This window comes from Cryptotermes secundus, unplaced genomic scaffold (assembly GCF_002891405.2).
Source record: "Cryptotermes secundus unplaced genomic scaffold, Csec_1.0 scaffold257, whole genome shotgun sequence".
Lineage (NCBI taxonomy): Eukaryota > Metazoa > Arthropoda > Insecta > Blattodea > Kalotermitidae > Cryptotermes > Cryptotermes secundus.
In genome coordinates, this window is record NW_019734352.1 from 246,540 (window position 1) to 265,509 (window position 18,970).

Below are 18,970 nucleotides of genomic sequence, written 5' to 3' on the forward strand. Positions count from 1 at the left end.
TCCTCATGAGGCTGAGTAGACCCCGTTCCTGACCCACTGCTTCTCAGAAATTCTGGTAGCGCCTGGAATCAACCCGGACCTCTGGTTCTCTATCCAGGGACTCTTGACAGAGGGGGCATGTTGTGGAAGCACCCTTTAAAAATTTGGTGTCGTCATGCTCGCGTCAGACATCACTACGTTGCACAGGGTATCAGCCCGTACACTCCCTCCGGGGTGACCCTTCACTATCTCTATCGTCTCTCTTTGGCGATTTGATCGAAGTAGTTGGGGCAGTAAAACATCACAGTCCTCTCTGTCTTTCAATGCTAATTTACGTAAAGCAGGAGAATTACGAAACAAGGCACAGACCGTTGCACATCATAACTACTGAACTCTAATTATTGCCATAAAACAGGACATTTAGAAAGTTCGAACCACATTTTACAAACGGAAGGCACAACGAGCACAATTCTTTGACCCTGAGATGCTGGAATATCCAAGCAAAATTTCTGGCGGCAAATCGTTAATACTGGTTTTAGCTGACTGTGAGCCTTTCTTAGGTGATGACTCCTGAGGGCTGGGTATTATTTCAGTCACCTTTCTTGCTCTGGAAGCACTGTGAGCAGGCTGAACACGTGATCCTCCTGTTTTCATTCCATTTCTTTCTGGAGTATTTGCTTGTGCTGGACTTCCATTAACATTTCTTCTATTGCTCTGATTGGCAGCCGAGCAAGAGCCCTTATGTCTCTTCATTTTTAGCATTAAATGCAAGTCAAAGTCAGAGTTACTTTACGACTGGCGGTTTATCGCCAATTATTTCATCTTGACGTCAAGCACCTTGAGACTCACGACGCTATTCCTGCTTTCAGCCGTTATGACACAGTAGGTTGAGAGCCGACCCATAATAAATCACGGCTTCCGACTGTCTTGAGCGTACATATTGCCGCGGAAATGTGTTGTAACTAGTTGTTGCGTAGCAATGGACGCCTCTGCAACATGTCTCGCAATTCCATGCCATACTCATATTGCTTATAGGAATATTTCATAACAATACGCCTATAAATTGCCTCATTTTGAAATGCCACTGGCTATATTCTGTGCAAATAAATAAATTCTTTCAAATAATTAGTAACTATCATCTACACAGACATCAACTCAGGGCCGCATCTCATTACGGAAGCCTTTCCTGGCCGCTTGCGGTCTGTCTTTCATATGTAGGTTGTTTTTGCTGATTGTATAAATATGGCACTTTGTAGTGTACTTAAATGTTTTCCTATTTTTTGTAATTCCCGTGCTGTCCGATACGTTCCCATACATGTGGCCTGTGTTGAGTGTATGATCCAGTACCCAGAATTACCGTTATTGTTTCATAAGGCTAAAATGTGTTTTTCATATCGGGTACTGAAAGCGCGTCCTCTTTGTCCATTATATTTCTGTGAAGAATCTAAACATTTCATTTAGCTGAAGACGGGTTGTTTCCATTTCTCTGTTTGTGCTGTTTGTTTTAGTATGTTTCTCTATTCTCCATTGCACCATCAAGCCTGCCCCTGCAAATTAAACCATTAACCAAGAAGGTGCTGGAGGCCGCGCCATAGCTCAAGCGGTTAGGCGCTGGCTTCCCAACGCGGCGGCCCGGGTTCGATCTCGATGGTCTGGTTAAGTGGGATTTGTGGTGGACAAAGTGGCGCTGGGGCACGTTTTCTCCGAGTACTTCGGTTTCCCCTGCCAATCTTCATTCCACCAATTGCTTCACAATCACTCTCACCTATCATCTGGGGCTGGTACAATAGGCCAGAAGTGACAGCAGTACAAGGGACGTAGTCCTACCCCACTAGCAGTAAAAAAAAGAGAGGGTGCTGCTTTATAAGCTTTATTATCAAAAGCTGCTCTGAGATTTTCCTCCTGCTGTAAAACACATATTTAATCTAAGTTTATTAAAAGTGATTTTTCAGTTTACATTGAAAGAAGCGGCTGTAGGTTCTGTATTTGCGAAGCACAGCAGCGCTCATGTGACTAGTTCAGTTTTAAATAGATCGTCTAAACTTTTCGAAAATATTGCCAGCTCTCATTTTGTATTCATTTTAAACTACATTACTCTCAGCGTCGTCATGTCATGAAGAAACAAGTTCCTGCATCGTCTTGGTTTGTGAATGCAACATCCACGATACTTCCGACAATGAAAGAAACTTGTGGTAAAACTTTTGCTGTTTTTATTATTATCTCGAGAAATGTGTGTTTTATTAAGTTGTGTATTCTGATAAAAATTGTTTTATAATCTGTATATAATGTTACGTTTTAAATTAAAATCTGCGGCAAAAGCTAAAGCTGTCTCTGTGATTAATTAATTAAACAATATAACATGAAGACATATGGGGAAGTGGAGGTATAACTCCACTATTCTTGACCTCGACAATAGCTGGAGGTGAGTGGGCAGCTGCACGCCCCTGCCGCTTTCCTCAAGCTGAAAGAAACCCAGGTTTCTCCTCCCCTCGCTCTATTCCCCATTGTCTGTGTGATGTGCACCTATCATTGATAATGCTGTACAAGATGAAGAAAGACATACCTTGTGTGTTTCTATACATCAAATAGTTTATAATAAATCTTCAAAAGCATCACAATTTCCATTATGCACCTCAAGCTCTTCTGGTTAAAATGGTGTGAAATCTCTTTCACTCACAAAAACTCTGAATAAAAATCCATATTTACAGGTGACGATGTCTTATCTTGAGATATACAATGAGAATATTCGTGATCTCTTGAACCCAAGTTCAGGTTTCCTGGAACTTCGTGAGGACTCACGAGGCAGAAATATACAGGTGAAACATCTCTCAGAAATATCCACCACATCTACTGAGGAGGTAAGTAACATGCAAGAACGAAGCTAGTAGAAATTCACTTACAATCATGTGATCAGTGACAGTTGTGGTGTTTACTTTCCACCACCATGTCCATTAAATTTGGGCCACACTGAGAGAATAATACTTGCACCTTAAAATTTTTTTTTTTACTTATTGTAACATAAAAAGACCACACTTTCTACTTTGAAATTTGTATGGGTAGAATAAATGGAATCTATTCTACCCATACAAATTTCAAAGTAGAAAGTGTGGTCTTTTTATGTTACAATAAGTAATGGGTAGAATAGATTCCATTTTTTCTACCCTATAACCCGAAGTAGAAAAAATATGAAGCTAAGTAATTTTAAAACTAATGAATATTGGAATCAGTCTTGGAGTTGTAAGAAGTACTGACACATTTTAAGTCTATTTTATTAAAAGATCCGACAAAATAGCCGAAGAGTTGTTACATATACAGTATCTTTCCAGTGATCCACAAGTTTCCTGATATCATCAAAATAAAATGTCTTCAGTTTTTCCATATGTCCTATTGTTGCATGTGTACTCCTTGCAGCATTTACCAAGCTGTTTCATAGCAAATAATGAAAGTGGGCCAAAACATACATTTTATATGACACATACTATATTCATGTTAATGGATGCACACACACAAAAACCTTCTGTGCTCACACCCTATTTACAATTGCACATGGCACCATTTACTGAATATGCAGTTGAAACTCCATTTCTTGTCACATGCAAGCCAGCATATCTCTGTTGGCTGTTAGTATGGTGTCTATGATATGTCTTCAGATTCTTAAATCCTGTCACCATCACAGAGTACAACATATCCCTTACATATGCATATAAAGAAGTCCAGTGTAGTAGCCTCTGGGGATCGGAAGGACAAAGCCACTGGGCCAGCCACCTTTGCCAGTTCATAAAATGGGAAATTGGGCATTCCACTAGTCACGCACAATCTAACCTCAGCATGACAGGGCATCATCTTGCTTTGAAGTCCCAGTGATGTTCACATTCCTTCACAGAAGGTTGTCTGACTTCATTTTATTATTAAAAAACACTGTAACATTTGATGGAATTTAATTATAATTTTACTTATGCTATAGGATGCAACGGTCAAGAGCAATGTCTGTCATAAGAATGGAACACTTGTCCTTTGGATAACAATTTAAATGCAAAAATGTTTGGATGAATCATATCTGAATAATTGTAAACCTCACATTTACAACTGCATGTCACATGACCATTGAAAGGAAAGAATTAGTTGGTATTTTTAAGACAAATTATTAGCAGTAACTTGCCAACTAATTATTCTGTCTACTCTCTAGAATTCTGAAAATAGGACAATAGTAATTGCCCAGCTTTTTCATGGCTGTGAAACACAGTCTCCTTAGAAGTATCAGAAGACAAAATTCTAAGGAAAATACTGTATTTGGACTAAGAAAACAAGAAACTTAGGATATTAATTAACAAGAAACTTCATATTTATACTAGTTACCTGAAGGTCTTAGGACTGTAAAATAAAGTACATTGTGATAGACTGGCAATGTGGCTAGGATGGGAGAGAGAAGGAATGAATGTAGTAATGTGATGGAGAAACTCTTGCTGAACATGCACATCTAACACCGAGAATTGGGCAAAAATATGGTAGAGTATGAAGAAACTAGCTCATGATTAAGCTTATTTTGTGTTTCCTTTGGTATTAGCAATGTTGAACCTTTGGCTTCCATAAACACATTAGCTAATAATTAATAGATTACCCAATGTAAAAAACAAAATTAACCATTGTCATATTTAAGAAAAACATTAAATGTAATCTCAGAAGTATCAAAATTCATATATCATAGTTTCTCAACTTAGTTCTTAATGTTTCTATTTTCATTATTTTTCAGATTGATGATTAAAATAATTGAAATCACACCAAAAATTTCAAAATAACATTTATCTTTTTCCAATTCTCTGTATTAAATATTCATGTTTTAAACATTGTATCCTTTTTTCTGTGTTCTGCAAAATGTGGATATAGAGCCATTAAGAATTAAGGTGATGATGTTGAATTTTATGAAATATTTAGGCATGTGTGACCTTAAGATCACATTTAGTACCTCATCAAATAAACTCTTCTCTGCATATTAAATCTGTCCATTTTGTTGTGTTATTGCTAGGGTCTTGTATATCTTTACGTATTCTTCAGGTTATGTGTCTCCTACAGAAGGGAAATCGAGCTCGTACCGTTGAACCAACAGCTGCCAACAAAACCTCTTCCCGTTCACATGCATTACTCAGTGTAACAGTGCAACAGACTTCACCACTCCAGACAGTTGATAAAATGAAATCACGAATTAAACATGGGAAGCTATTTATGATTGACTTGGCTGGGTCAGAGAGAGCTTCGCAAACAAAGGTAATTGTGCAGCTAACTACAGCAGGGCCTTGAGTGTATTTATGTATCCACAGCTAATTATTTACATTTGAATATTTGAAGAAAACAAACAGTCAAATTTTGGGTGTTGAAAACAAATGTGTCAGAATGTTAAAAACAGTGTTACTGAAATTAATGAACACTAGAATGGACCCATACTATAATAATGTAACGTGATTGGCGCAACAGGAAGTAGGGGTATGAACTCTGCGTTTCGGCGGGTGACATCACATATCTCCACTCTTTCCATCACTATGCAAAGCTCAGTAAACACCCCTCCCCACTAGGCTGTGATGTCACGCAACAGGGGAGTCCATGCTGAGACTATTGCTAGGCAATCGGCAGCGTGTGACTGAGAACAAAGTGACAAGAATAACAATATTTATCTACTCATAAAACCATGAATACAAACTTGAAAATGTATGTCTTCCCACTATATGTTACATTCTACAAAAAAAGGTCATTTTTTTCTATACAGAATCGAGGAAAGCGTCTGAAGGAAGGAGCCCACATTAACCGCTCCCTCCTAGCTCTTGGTAACTGCATAAATGCCCTGTCTGGTGGTGCCCATTATGTCAATTACAGGGATTCCAAACTGACAAGACTCTTAAAGGATGCATTAAGTGGGAACTGCAAGACTGTCATGATAGCTCATGTCAGCCCAGCAGCTGTACATAAAGAGGAGAGCAGAAACACACTGCTATATGCTGATCGAGCCAAGAATATTTCAAACAAGGCAAGCAATATGGATTATTGATATCTAAAAAACAATATTTCATATGAGGCTGGAATTACAACCAGTTTTTTTTTTCTTGCTAGTATGAGTACCAATGAAGAGTTGATACACACTGGCAAACTTTTAGAAATTTTAAAGTTGTACACCTGCCCATGCATATACGTTTCACCTCGGGGACTAAACTGAACACATGATTACTAGGAAACGTATTTATAGGTAATGAATAGAAATTACAATAGTCAAACAATCATCTGCAATTTAGAAACAACTTCGCAGTATATTACATACATGGTTAAAGTTTTGTTTATGGGTCTGAGGTTCTCACAATCGTAGGTATGAAGAATATCATCTGGGATATGTCATGTATAACGTTGAAAGTCAACAGACGTTTTGGAAGGACACATGGGCTTCAGCTTCAGGGTCAAAGAATATTCTTTCAGGTTGAAGATGGAGGTGATATGTCCCTCTGAAATGTCGTTTGACTTCCAGTGGACTACATAACATTATATCCCAGAAGATAGTACACTTCATCAGAATTTCCATTCAATGGAATCAATATATTCTAGTGTTAAACCTATAATATGCATGGTTTCAGTAATGTTCTTAATGTCTGCACCAGGTGGAGCGCAACGTGCTGGATGTATCGTATCATGTCTCTCAGTACCGAAATATCATTAGTGAACTGAGAGATGAGATTGCCAGACTAAGATCAAAGATGAAGGAGGATCGGACTCATTTGGGCGATGCATCTAATGAGAAAGGGGAGAAGCTGAAGATACTAAGAGATCAAATTGTATCAACATTCAGAGAGCAAATGAGATTGAGGTCTGTTAGTGACATATGCCAGGGAAACTTTCTTGTCCAAAAACAATCTTATATTGCACAGGACTACTAAGAATAGATGCACTTCACTCTGTACTCTGTGTATGATATTATAACAAGATCCTAATTGTATCTGAAGCATTTTTGCCATGTTATCTGATGTAACCATATTTTCTGGACTGTAAACTGTACCTAGGTTTTAGAGGGCAAAATTTGAAGAAAAGAAAAAGTTACACCGTATATAGTTTGGCCGTGCCATAGCTCAAGTGGTTAGTCACTGGCTTCCCACCGCGGCTGCCTGGATTTGATCTCGGGTCTGGTCAAGTGGGATTTGTGTGGACAAAGTGGCACTGGGGCAGGTTTCCTCCGAGTACTTCGGTTTCCCCTGCCAATCTTCATTCCACGAATAAATCCATAATCACCCTCACCTATCATCTTGGGCTGGTACTATAGGCCAGAAGTGTCCACAGTACAAGGGACTTAGTCCCACCCCACTAGCAATAAAAGAAAATACACCGTATATATTTTAAACTCAAATTCACAAGTCATCACAAAAAGATTAATGTGACACAAAGTTTCTACCAGTCACAGACCCCAAAACATCTTCATCATTACTGTCACATTCATCACAAAAAGTAATGTGCAAACATTCACTGCCTTTAAAGAGTGTGCCATCTTCAGTGCCATCAAGGGCATTGCTGATGCTACTTTTAAAGGACTACATAACTGTCTTATATTTCACATATTCCCACCACTTTCTGATCCATTCAGAAACCTGTGACGTGGTTGGCCACTTCATTCATTTTGTTGATATCAAATCTTGATCTCGTGTCTCCATCCATTTAGTCCATATTCTTGATGATTTAAATGGTTTATTAATTAAGATGTTCAGTGGCTGAAACTGGGTAGTATGGACTCTTGGAATCACAGTTATTTGCATGTCTACTTCCTTAACTATCTTTTTGTTTCCCCTAAACTGGTCACACACCAAAAGGACTGGCTTCTTCAATAGACCACCTTGAAGCTTTGCCTATATTTTCTCTAGCCATGTGTTCATTCTATTTCCATCCGTCTATCCTTTAAAATGAACATGGATAAAAGTTCTTCATGGAACTTTAACTTTGGGCATCATATGTTTGCCTTGTCATATTTGTGGCACAAAGACGTTTTCGCATCAAATTAGCCATGTTTGACCACCCACCTCCTTGCTTCAAATATTGTCATTTTCATAGACATGGAAATTCCATTGTTCCTATTATATGTTGGCCCTTTTTTAACTTCTTCTTCTTCTAGTAGGCCATGCAACATGCATATGAAAAGTGTGTTTGTTTTGTCAAATTTCTGTAATTCTCTTTCTTCCTCCATTCACATATCATTTTCTCAGTTGGCAGAAGGCCACAATATCTTTCGGTTATCTGTTTCAATGCACTTTGTCATACTAAATCATGTTTCATTTGAAATGTACAGTTTATGAAATCCTCCTATGTTTTGTAGACATTTTCATAGTATACATCTACTCCCCCATATGTCCTCATGGTGTAGTGTTTAATTAGTTAATCACAGGGACAACTTTACCTTTAATTTTAACAAATTTAACAATGACTGCACTGTCTCTCAGTGATAACCAAGAGCCATGTGATAATCACACCTATTCGTTCCAGCATGCAAAACAATTCCGAAAATGGCCACTAGACAAAATTCAGTTTTCTTTGAAGGTCATTCTTCTGTACCTTTGGACCATAAGATGAAGCTGGCTAATTTAAGGCTGAATTTTCCAGGCAAGAATTATGTCTTGTGGTCTGGATAATATGGCATATACAAATATTTAATTTATTTTCAGTTCAACATATGGTAGGGAAACATCACAATTTTAGTGAAAACATGCCTCAAAAATATGCATACAAGGATCTACTGTTTAAGTGTTAAACCAGGGGAGAAAGATTAAACTTTTCATTGAGATCAAGGAAATATTGAGATCTTCATATTTTCAAAATAAAACCTTTTCTAATCCACAATAACAAGAAAACATTAAAAATTACAAATATTATTATTTTATCAGCATTTCTTTATCAAAGATACATGGGAACTACTGAATTATCCACATATTGCCTAAAAATATATTGAGACTCTTTCCTTTTAATCCTTAAGTTAGAGAAAATATGAGAACAAGCATTATTTTTGTTTAGATAACTCATTAGTAATGTCTAAATAAAAATAAAAATGAAGATATATAATAACATATGATGTTGAAAATATTCAATGAGCTGAGCCCAGAGAATTCTAGGCAAACTTTTTTTCTAAAATCAGTGCTTTATGTATGCATATTTGCATAAGAGTATCTGCATACTGCTATGCGATATACAGTATGATGTTTATGTCTATCAACAACAAATGGCTGATCAGAAGTTGGGTACTGTAGAAAGGAAGAATTAATATTCTTATTTATTTTTATTTTTCTTATTTCCATATGCCAGTGTACTTTTGGGGGACATACAGTTACTGCATGGAGTAGTTCTGTGGACATCAGCATATCAGATTGGGCCTTTGTAACTTCATTCAGCATATTATTTGTGAAGAAGGGCCAAAATAATAGCAAAATGTTGGGTACTGTATTTAAAATAAATTATTCTTGCCTCACACAGCACTGAATACAAATTTAGGTATTCTTCTGAGTCCCATGCTTGAAGGTATCATATGATAATATTAAGATTAAGATTAAAGATAAGCCACGACACACACAGAGAGAGCCTACACAGAACAATACCTGAACAGCGATAAAACGAAGTGGCCGCTGCAGCACTATAGACATAGGGCGTGTACCCCGAGAAAATTTTAAAAATTTGGAAAAAGAAAAAGAACAGAAAATTTATAGACATTTTAATTTGAATTGAAGTTTTAAAAACGTGCCAATTTTAGAAATCAAAATTGACGCGGGTAGGTTAACAAAGATTTTATACATACATACAATTGGAAAGACTGGTGATTTTAAATTTTAAACTATGGGCAATGTAGCAGCTATGTAAGAATACACACCTGATGATGGCCATTTAGGGCCGAAACATGTAGTGTGGAGGAGGGAAAGAAGAAAGAACTACAATTAAATTGTTGCACTTAAGACGGAGTTTGTCTCATATATATTGTGTGAGTGTAACAGGATGCTTAAATATAATATCATATGATAAATTGATAACTGTTAGAAGGGGGACATGTTGAGCATATCCCAACATTGATGGCAATAGTCAGGGCTAAAGTGATACTTCAGGAAGCCCTAAACTGTGACAAAGTTGAGGCTCCTATATTTTTCCAAAAGATAAGACTGAAATATATGCCCATGTATGTGCAACTGTGCAGATACATTATGTGAGCGAAATCATACAGCTGCACTGAAAGGAGCGATGCTGCCTCCCAATCTATTTTAACTGTTTCACCTGTTCCTGTGTGTGTGTGTGTGTCCATCATTCCAGTCTGACATGATGGAATTACCTCTTTATTATTCTCCGAGTTTCACGTTAGAATATTGTGTTGACTCATAATTGAATTTTCTTCTCAGCATTTGGACTCCCCTCAGACTATGAGGCCCTAAAATGCAGCTTATTTAGCTTACATATAAATCTGTCATTAGCAGTGATATAATAATGAATGAGAAATGGATAACTGTTGGAAAAAATGCATGTTGGGTTGTATTCAACATTGGTGGCAACAGGTTAAGGGATGCATATATTTTTCATTTCAGACGCCGTCTAATGGAGTACGATAGTCGCCTTTTAAGTCTTAGTGCAGAAGCTGAGCGACAACATGCAGTGATTTCTCAATGGGAGTCCAAAAACAATAAGCTGTACAAAAACAATCACAACACTCTTACCAGGTGGCACGATCGAAGACCAAACACTGAACCAGACTTTGATGTTGATCGAGGTCTGAGTACATGAATATCTATAATGCATACTTCTGGTGTTTAACACTAACCATAACTAACAATACAGAATCTGAAGTTGGAGGTTTAACACTGGTAACACTATAATCTACTGGACACAATCCTGAGCCAGTTCTATCCACTTCTTGACCTCATAATGCCCTTCCAATATCACCTGGGCTGTTAAGCCTCTGTTCTGTTCTGAAGCTACTGTACAGGTTTGCAGCATGAACATTTTACGGTGAAAGGTCTTCAGCTGTACAGTCAATTCCTGAGCAGGAAGATCTCTCCTTATCAGCTATCCATGATAGCTCATTCAGTATATTTGCACCTGCCCTCAATACGTGAAAATTGCTTACTCCATCTACATCTACAACATATGCCACAGTAACAAAGGGCCCATTTAAAATGGGAACAATGTCACAGGCAAAAAAAGGCTTATTCTAAAAATCACACAATTATGTAATTAAATTGTGACTGATTTTGGCTCTGAAATGTTTTCATTATCATGCTTAGTATCATGGAAAACAGTTTCTTAGCAATCCCACTAGCTGTAATAAATTCTTTCCTTTTAGAAACATGGTAGGATCACATCGCTAGAGGGCAGAAGATCTGGAACTGCCTCTTTGCCTCCTTCTCTCTTTGACAGTGCAAGACAAAAATAATGAAGCACAAAAGAGAACATAACATATGATGATAGTCTAGCGTCTGTCACCAATCACAGTTTGTCAAATGCAGATTTAAAGTATATACAGATTTTCATTTACAGACAACCCCTGCACTTATGAACTAATTGGCTCCTGGAGAGCCATCATTAAGTCAAACCCTCATTTCCCATAAACACAACGTTATAAACTGCAGCTCCATTCCTGGAAACCCAATTCATACCTAAATCTACTAGAATTGGCTAAGAAAATAGAGGAAAACTAAGTAAAGCACTAATTTCAGGCCTTTCGAGACTTTTATTAATAAATGAAAAAATACATTCAATACAAAAATAAGTCAGACAAAAGACTTTTTTGAATTTATATCACAAAAGTACAGTCATTTCCCATTATGTAATTTAAACTCTTTGAAGATAGAGGGTAACTGAACAGAAGCAGAAGGAAATGGGACTGCATCTACTCTGGATCATTACATGAAGTCATAAGTTTGGGGGTTTTCGGGGTAAATCTGGCATGAAAATGTAGTCTTAATGTGGGGGTCATTAGTAGAGGATTGCTTATATATCCAATTTACCAGCTGTACTAGTAGAGTTTTGGTGCCTGTGGTTATTAATTTGTGCACAGAGAGAAATATTCAGTTGCTTCACATCACAATATGCACATTTGTAGGGTGCAGGGCTGTAACAACAAGCCAAATCTAGGCCACACGTTCAAAATCTGTTTATGTGCAATTAATTTTAACATTCCCCTCCTATCTGCACCTGAGTCTCCCAGTTGATCTCTTCCTTACACATTTTATGACTGAAGCCTGTATATAATTGAAGTCTGGTGAATGTTAACAACAGTTATGGTTCCCCTAACCCACATATTCCCTCAAGGCACTGGTCCCATATTTCCTTAAATATAGGCACTGGTGGTGGGGGGTTAAATTTTATTTGATCCTGGCTTCACCTTTTCAGATGATCATGAACCACTGCTGGAAACTGTTATGAAGAATTGTGTTCAATAATTCTGGAGATAAGACTATATATATATACATTGCAGACTATATGAACTCATTTCAGAAACAAATAAAGGACGAGATTTTATTTTTAAATACTTTGGTTAAGGACTAAACATTTATTGACACTGTGTTTCAGTACATTGATCTATGTTAACTGATGTGGAATGTCAGAACTTGCTAGTGGCATTGGATGCTTTAATGACTATGTCAGGGAAGTTTTAGATGAGTTCCTACCATTTGTTTGGAACTGATTTTATATCCATATTTTGGAAACAGAAAATCCTGTTAGGACTCAAAAATATAGAATCATAGTGTATACATGTATTCAGAGAGTGTTTTGTTTTGATGCAGAATTTTTGAACATGGAAGATGATGGACCACTGCAGATGGCCTGGTCAGAACTTTCTTTCATCGAGAAGGAACAGGAACAATACGCAGAACTCAGAGCTAGCACAGAGCATGAGCTGGAGGACTGCAGGCAGCGGGGTGCTGCACTTGAAAATGTAATGCAGTTTGCTACTACTATTCATATTAACAAGCCCTGATTATTATGAGCTTCTTTATAATATCAATTGTGCACAAGTTGAAACCATAATTCTGTTTTATGATATGAATGGGCATGGATAACTCTCTCTTCTGTTGAAATTTTTGCAATACCCTCTGATACTTTCCACTTTCTACTGAGATCCATTTAATTTCCTTCAAGCTTCCTTAAATAGCAAACCTGTAATTTTTTAATGCTGCAGTCTACTTTAACTTCTCTAACATGCAATAATAATAATAATAAGATATCATGTGCCCAGAAAATTTCAACCCAAAACTATGACCTGTTCAGGAGCTCCCATCACAGATAAGTTCAGAGGAAGAGCGTGAACTGCTGGCCCTCATGTGCCGTGTCCATGAACTTGAGGTGGAGAAAATGGCACTACAGAGTGAACGCTTCATCAAGCAGCATGAACTGTGGAGAAGAGATCTTGTCATCTTTCGTTATGATCGTCAACGTCACCTCTGCGAGGAAATCATCACTAGACAGCGTCAGTTAATGGAGGGTAAGTTAACCACAAGATATGGTACCGGAATCTTTATATTTGATCATAATATTATAGCATGTTCCAGTCACAGTGGCCGCATGGTATAAGGTATGAACAGTCTTCGCTCGCTTGAAATTGGGATCATCAATTCGAATCTCACTCAAAGCATGGATGTCTCTGTGTGCGTTTATTCTGTGTTTGTGTTGTCCTGTGTGTAGGTAGCGTTCTTGCAATGGTTTGATCACTGGTCCAAGGAGTTCTACCATCTGTGTAAAAAAGATTATGAAACCAAAGAAGAGGCCAAGGCCCAACAAATGGTTGAATGAATGAATTGTAGCAAATAGACTCATTGCTATGTAATGACTCTCTAAACAATGCCCGCTGCTAGGCAACAGATTCTTAACATGCACCAAAGAGCTAACTGGGAAACAGTGTTTTCTGCGTAGTCTGCTAAGTAACAATTGAATGTCAACAGAGGAACCGTGTTTTCTGTGTGGTCTGTGCCAAGATGTTATAAGCAGACAATTAGTGAGTGTTAGTTAACTGCAGTGCAGGGAAGTGAAAATTTGGCTGGTAAGCTAGTGAGTTAGTCAGGGAACTGCAGTTCAGTCCTTGTGAGCTGTTACTGCTATGAGCTGGAAGCTGAGGCATGGGGATAGTTCAGGGACCCAAAGTAAGGGAAACATCCGCAACTGGAAGCCATTACCAGGTAAGTACTGATGATGAGACAGCAGACTGGGAAGACTGTAGTGAACTGCTGAGTGTGGGAATTTAGCGATAGCATTATATTTGCTCCTAATTACGATCTGGAAATCCAATTACCAATCCAAACCAATCCATGTCAAACTGGCTCTGTTCCTTTTAGAATTATTTAGAAGTATTACATTCTTCCACAAGACTGTGGCTTCAGTACTCATTATTTCAATACCCCCCAAAACATATTTTACTTTCAGTTTCTGTTAAGGACACATGTATCCTGGAGCTAACAACAGGACCTGTAATAAATGAGTTCTCAGCCACAGTGCTGCTTCTATTCAGCTATGCCTTACATCTCTTTGGTACATATAGAATGGTGAATTAAAAAAAAGTTGTCCCTGTGCTTAACTAATTAAGCAGGAAGTCATGAAGACGTATGGGGGGGTGGATGTATAGATCCACATATTCATATCCTCAGCATTAGTTGGAGGTGAGTGGTCAGCTTCATATCCTTGCCACTTTAGCCCCAGGAAAGGAGCCCCCAGTACCACTGAATAGGAAACTGAACTGGGCCCCAGAACTGGTCTCAACAAATATAAGTGGTTCCACACAAAACTGAATGTTATGTTGTTGTTACTGCTTTCAGAAGGCTGTGTCACTCTGCCCCAAGATCTCAAAGAACTGTACAGAATTTACCAGCAAGAGATTCATGCATCCACATACACAGATGCCAGTCCAAGTTACCAGGTGAGATAGATCCATGCCAGTCCAAATTACCAGGTAAGATTGTTACATTAGACTTCTTAGGTTTCTCCAGCTCACCACAGAACATAATGATTGTCCCTTTTAAATAACCTATTCCTGAAATTTAGCATGAATGTCATGACAGTGGGGTCACTTATTAACTGCACTTTCTTGCTCTCAACCAGCAATGATATTAAAATACTAACTGCACAAGCTTCTTGGTTGTGAACGGTGAACAATGTGGTAATAAGTTTTTGAAAAATATCCAACTTTTGTTGGTGTTCTGTTCTTGCTTATGTGCAAGTTCTTGGTCATCTTCCATTAACTTTCTAGCATAAAGCAGTACTTCTGTTTCTTGATATTGTAGTAAATGATAAGCATCTAATGTTGAAATGTATTCCTGACAAGAAGTTAAATATGTGGATGGGTAGACAGGTACCCTACTGTGTGCAGGCATACAACATGCTTGCCATGCATCATCTGTGTGTTTGACAGTGACTAATCAATCATTCCAGTGAAACATGTAAAATTTAGTATGAAGACAGACCATAAACATATCTGCAAGTTCTGTATGTAAAATCAGTTTTGAATGTTAAAATTATGAACATATCATAATTCATAGGAAGTTTGATGTTATGTTTGACAAATTCTGGTACTGAAAATATGTATTAATGCAAATTATGGGTATGAATAGATCACAAAGTTCTATACTAACTGCTTTCATTAATAATCTCCCTTATTTCTTTGCAGTCTGGTGTACCTTTCAGCAGTTATACCAGAGACAAAGGCAAGCTGCCACCCATCCAACCTAGGTAATTTACATGAAAATAACCATTTAGCAGAATAGAGTAGCCCCAGATATCAATTTCATATTGTAAAATTTCATGTACAGGACATGCTAAACACAAGAATCACACTGAAAGTACATATTTTGAGTACTGTTATGTGGCATGCTACAATATACATACATAAAGTTTCCCATATATTATATAAATTTCTTAGTATTAAGCACAAAAAATAATAATTTTTTTAATTCCCAGCAGGCACCATATGATGGCGTGAGATCAAGAGAGTGGGAGGAGAGGGAAACTGAATGAAGATGTGGCGCCTTTGGAAAGTGTGCAGCAACATATCTAGGATTGCCTGGGATTATGAGTACAAAATAATAGCAACAGATACACCAAAAAGAGAAAAATATATAAACAGACCATAAATATAAGCACTCAAAAAATAACAATGTTGTAACAATCTTGCTGAAACTATTCTGAGAGACAAGAAGATTTCACTAATATCTGTATTATATTTTTTGCTTTTGTCTATTTTCTGAACTCAAAATTAGGCACCTTTCCTAAATACTTTACAACTTGATCCCATGATGAATCTGTTTCATTAAAAAAAGAAAGAAAGAAAGAAAGAAAGAAAGAAAGAAAGAAAGAAAGAAAGAAAGAATGCTCCATACTGAAACCTTTATACATGAATTAATTGAGCTTTTGCAGCCATTTAACATGGGGTAACTATTATCTCTCTGACACATTAGAGTACCGACAGAGATGCTGCCACTTCTGGGGCTTTTCTGTGTGTATGTGTGCATGTATACATATGAGAAGACAATATGAATGAGGGTTTGAAAACTAAGTATTCAGGAAAATATTTTAACATAATAACGATGACTTGAGTAACATATTGCAAGGAACTAGGTGGGTTGCAGAGGGCACCTACTGAATTACAGGATGGTATGATGGGCTGAGCATGTGACTAGGATGGGGATGACAACATGTGAGGAAATCTTGCGGCAAAACCTTTACTTAAACTTATATTTAAGGGATGAGAAGGCAATGGGAGAATAACATTAATGCAGAACTTTGGGAATTTAACTATGGTTGGGATATGGATGGAAATGACTCTGGATTGTATCCATTGGTGGACTTCAACATAAGTGGTTTTGAACCTTCAGGTGCTTTAGGTTCTGCTACCCATGTTAGTTTATTCTATTCTGAGCCATATTATACAATCACATCAACACTACTTCAGCATGATAAATACTTCAGTCCTACACAATCCTCTTTCTGTACCTAGTGCTGAGCCACTCTTCCACCGGTCTATGAGGTACACTGCTGACCATGGTTCAGATCAAGCAGGAAGTGATGACATAAGCATGAGGACACCAAACAGGTAAATAAATTCCCATATTGAGGAATTTATGCTCTGGCTGCAGTTTCAATGGCACACAATTCCAGTTTTTTTTAATTATAAGTAACATGTTTGGAGAAAATGAAGGATTTCAGAGCAAATGCTAAGCACACACTGAATTTAGAAACCAGAGATATGAAAATAAGTTATTAGGAAATTACTAAGCGACTAAACTTTGATGTATTTTTTCAGGAAAATGAACATTCATGTTAGCAAATTTTAGAAAAATATTCAATAAGTTATTATTATTATAGTCCTCTCCAACAAAGTGTTCATTAGTTTCATATTCCAATGGAACAAAAATCATTATGCAGTATCATATAATTTCTTTCAACTGCAGGAAAATTAACATTCATTTGCACATTCATTGTGTTAGTTCTTCAGTAAAGCATTAGTTTTCTCCAGTCACTGATTACCAGGCTACCCAGTGAAAGACTAATTCAGTCCAATTGCAATCAGCTGTCTGTATGGATTATGTTAGGCCTGTATTTGGATGTCACCTAATGTAGCTTGGTTTGCAGCATGGTCCAGAATTCAGTGGCCCTCTCAGAGTCACTTCAAGTAATCTAGTAATGCTTATGAAATATATGCTTATATGGCAGAGCATTGATGTGTGTCCACATTTTTCTATGTTGTATTTTCACGTGTAGACAGTGGCCTGGTGCTGTTCTGATCTTAAATTAAAAAAACTCTGATCAAGCATCTAAAGGATTCATTGTTTCAGAACTTACCCTCAATCAAAACAGTCAGAAATGAATGTGATGAGTGGTCTTAGGTTACAGAAAGTCAAATCCTGGAGCTGTTGTATCAGTATAAACTAAAAGGTGGAAGATCGCAGAGATGTCCCTCTAACAAAGAGAAATAACAGTTTTGATCCCACTTCTGTAATAGGTCAAGAGCTTAATCTTGATATTGAAGGGCATCAACAAAACAAGCAAATGCATAAACATGTGAAAATTAAAGAAAGATTATTTGAAGTAATAAACAGAAGTTCTATTTATACTAAAGAATGTGAAAATTACAGCTTGTAGTTTGGTGTATGCTATCTAAGACTCGCTTTTGCATAGCAGTATAGAATATATGCTTCATTGTTAATATTATTTAGTAAGTCAGCGAATGAGTAGGTTAGTTTTTAAAGCCAGATAAAACAGCTACTGAAATTCCTCTCCTGCTGTGGCTAAAACAAACTAAGAGTTATTGCTACTGTAGATGTGGATCATGTATGTACATAAAGGTCCCTCTTGGTGTGATTAGTTCTGCAGGTTCAGACTACACACCATCGCCTCTTCCTCCGATCCCAGGAAGTGCAGGGACTGGACAAATGGGACAACTCTCTTCTCTTCCTCCACCAGCTGTGCTCTTCCCTCCAATTGCTGGACCTACCAAAGGCTTGCCTGATACTTCCAAGTACCTCAGTCGATATGTCTAGTTCTTGTCATTACTACTTCCTTCTTCTCTGTTGTGTTTTCTCTATGCCTGCTTATTATATTCATAAAAGCTATAAATAAATATGTTATTTTTCAAATTGAAAAGTGTAATTCCTTTTAAACACATGTTATATAAAGATAATAAAATTATTCTCTATAGCATAGTCTGGATATGTATGCAACTTTTTTCTTGGTGCTCACAGAATATTTCACAAGTATTTTCAAGGATTTAGAGAGTTTAGTGATGTATTATACATGATCTCTCCAGAATGGAAGAAGTCAATGGCTGAAATTACAAATAAGGTAAATGGACAATTAATTTTCTTTTTCTCCCTCCTTACAAATTGAAACATACCTTGGAAGTTTACTTTACAATGACTGAGTTTGCCATTGACCTCAATCCACTTGCTATTCTTCAGTGGAACACATCAGGTGATCAGAATGCCCTTGATTTAGTTTTGGGGCTGGACCCCATGCCCTTTTG

At 37.3% G+C, this 18,970-nt stretch overlaps 1 protein-coding gene across 5 annotated transcripts in view; it reads left to right on the forward strand.

The window, feature by feature from the left end:
- The window catches only part of LOC111868803 (kinesin-like protein KIF19), a 59,042-nt gene extending 40,073 nt beyond the window's left edge, over positions 1 to 18,969 (forward strand). For all 5 annotated transcript variants that reach the window (XM_023859791.1, XM_033753173.1, XM_023859792.2 and 2 more), the window contains 11 exons: positions 2,688 to 2,837; positions 5,032 to 5,241; positions 5,738 to 5,995; positions 6,615 to 6,820; positions 10,551 to 10,732; positions 12,750 to 12,901; positions 13,234 to 13,447; positions 14,772 to 14,872; positions 15,620 to 15,681; positions 16,946 to 17,041; positions 18,314 to 18,969. In XM_023859791.1, coding sequence (XP_023715559.1) covers positions 2,688 to 2,837; positions 5,032 to 5,241; positions 5,738 to 5,995; positions 6,615 to 6,820; positions 10,551 to 10,732; positions 12,750 to 12,901; positions 13,234 to 13,447; positions 14,772 to 14,872; positions 15,620 to 15,681; positions 16,946 to 17,041; positions 18,314 to 18,488 — 1,806 coding nt within the window. In that variant the 3' untranslated portion in view covers positions 18,489 to 18,969. The remainder of the gene's footprint in view (positions 1 to 2,687; positions 2,838 to 5,031; positions 5,242 to 5,737; positions 5,996 to 6,614; positions 6,821 to 10,550; positions 10,733 to 12,749; positions 12,902 to 13,233; positions 13,448 to 14,771; positions 14,873 to 15,619; positions 15,682 to 16,945; positions 17,042 to 18,313) is intronic.
- Position 18,970: the final 1 nt, after the last annotated feature.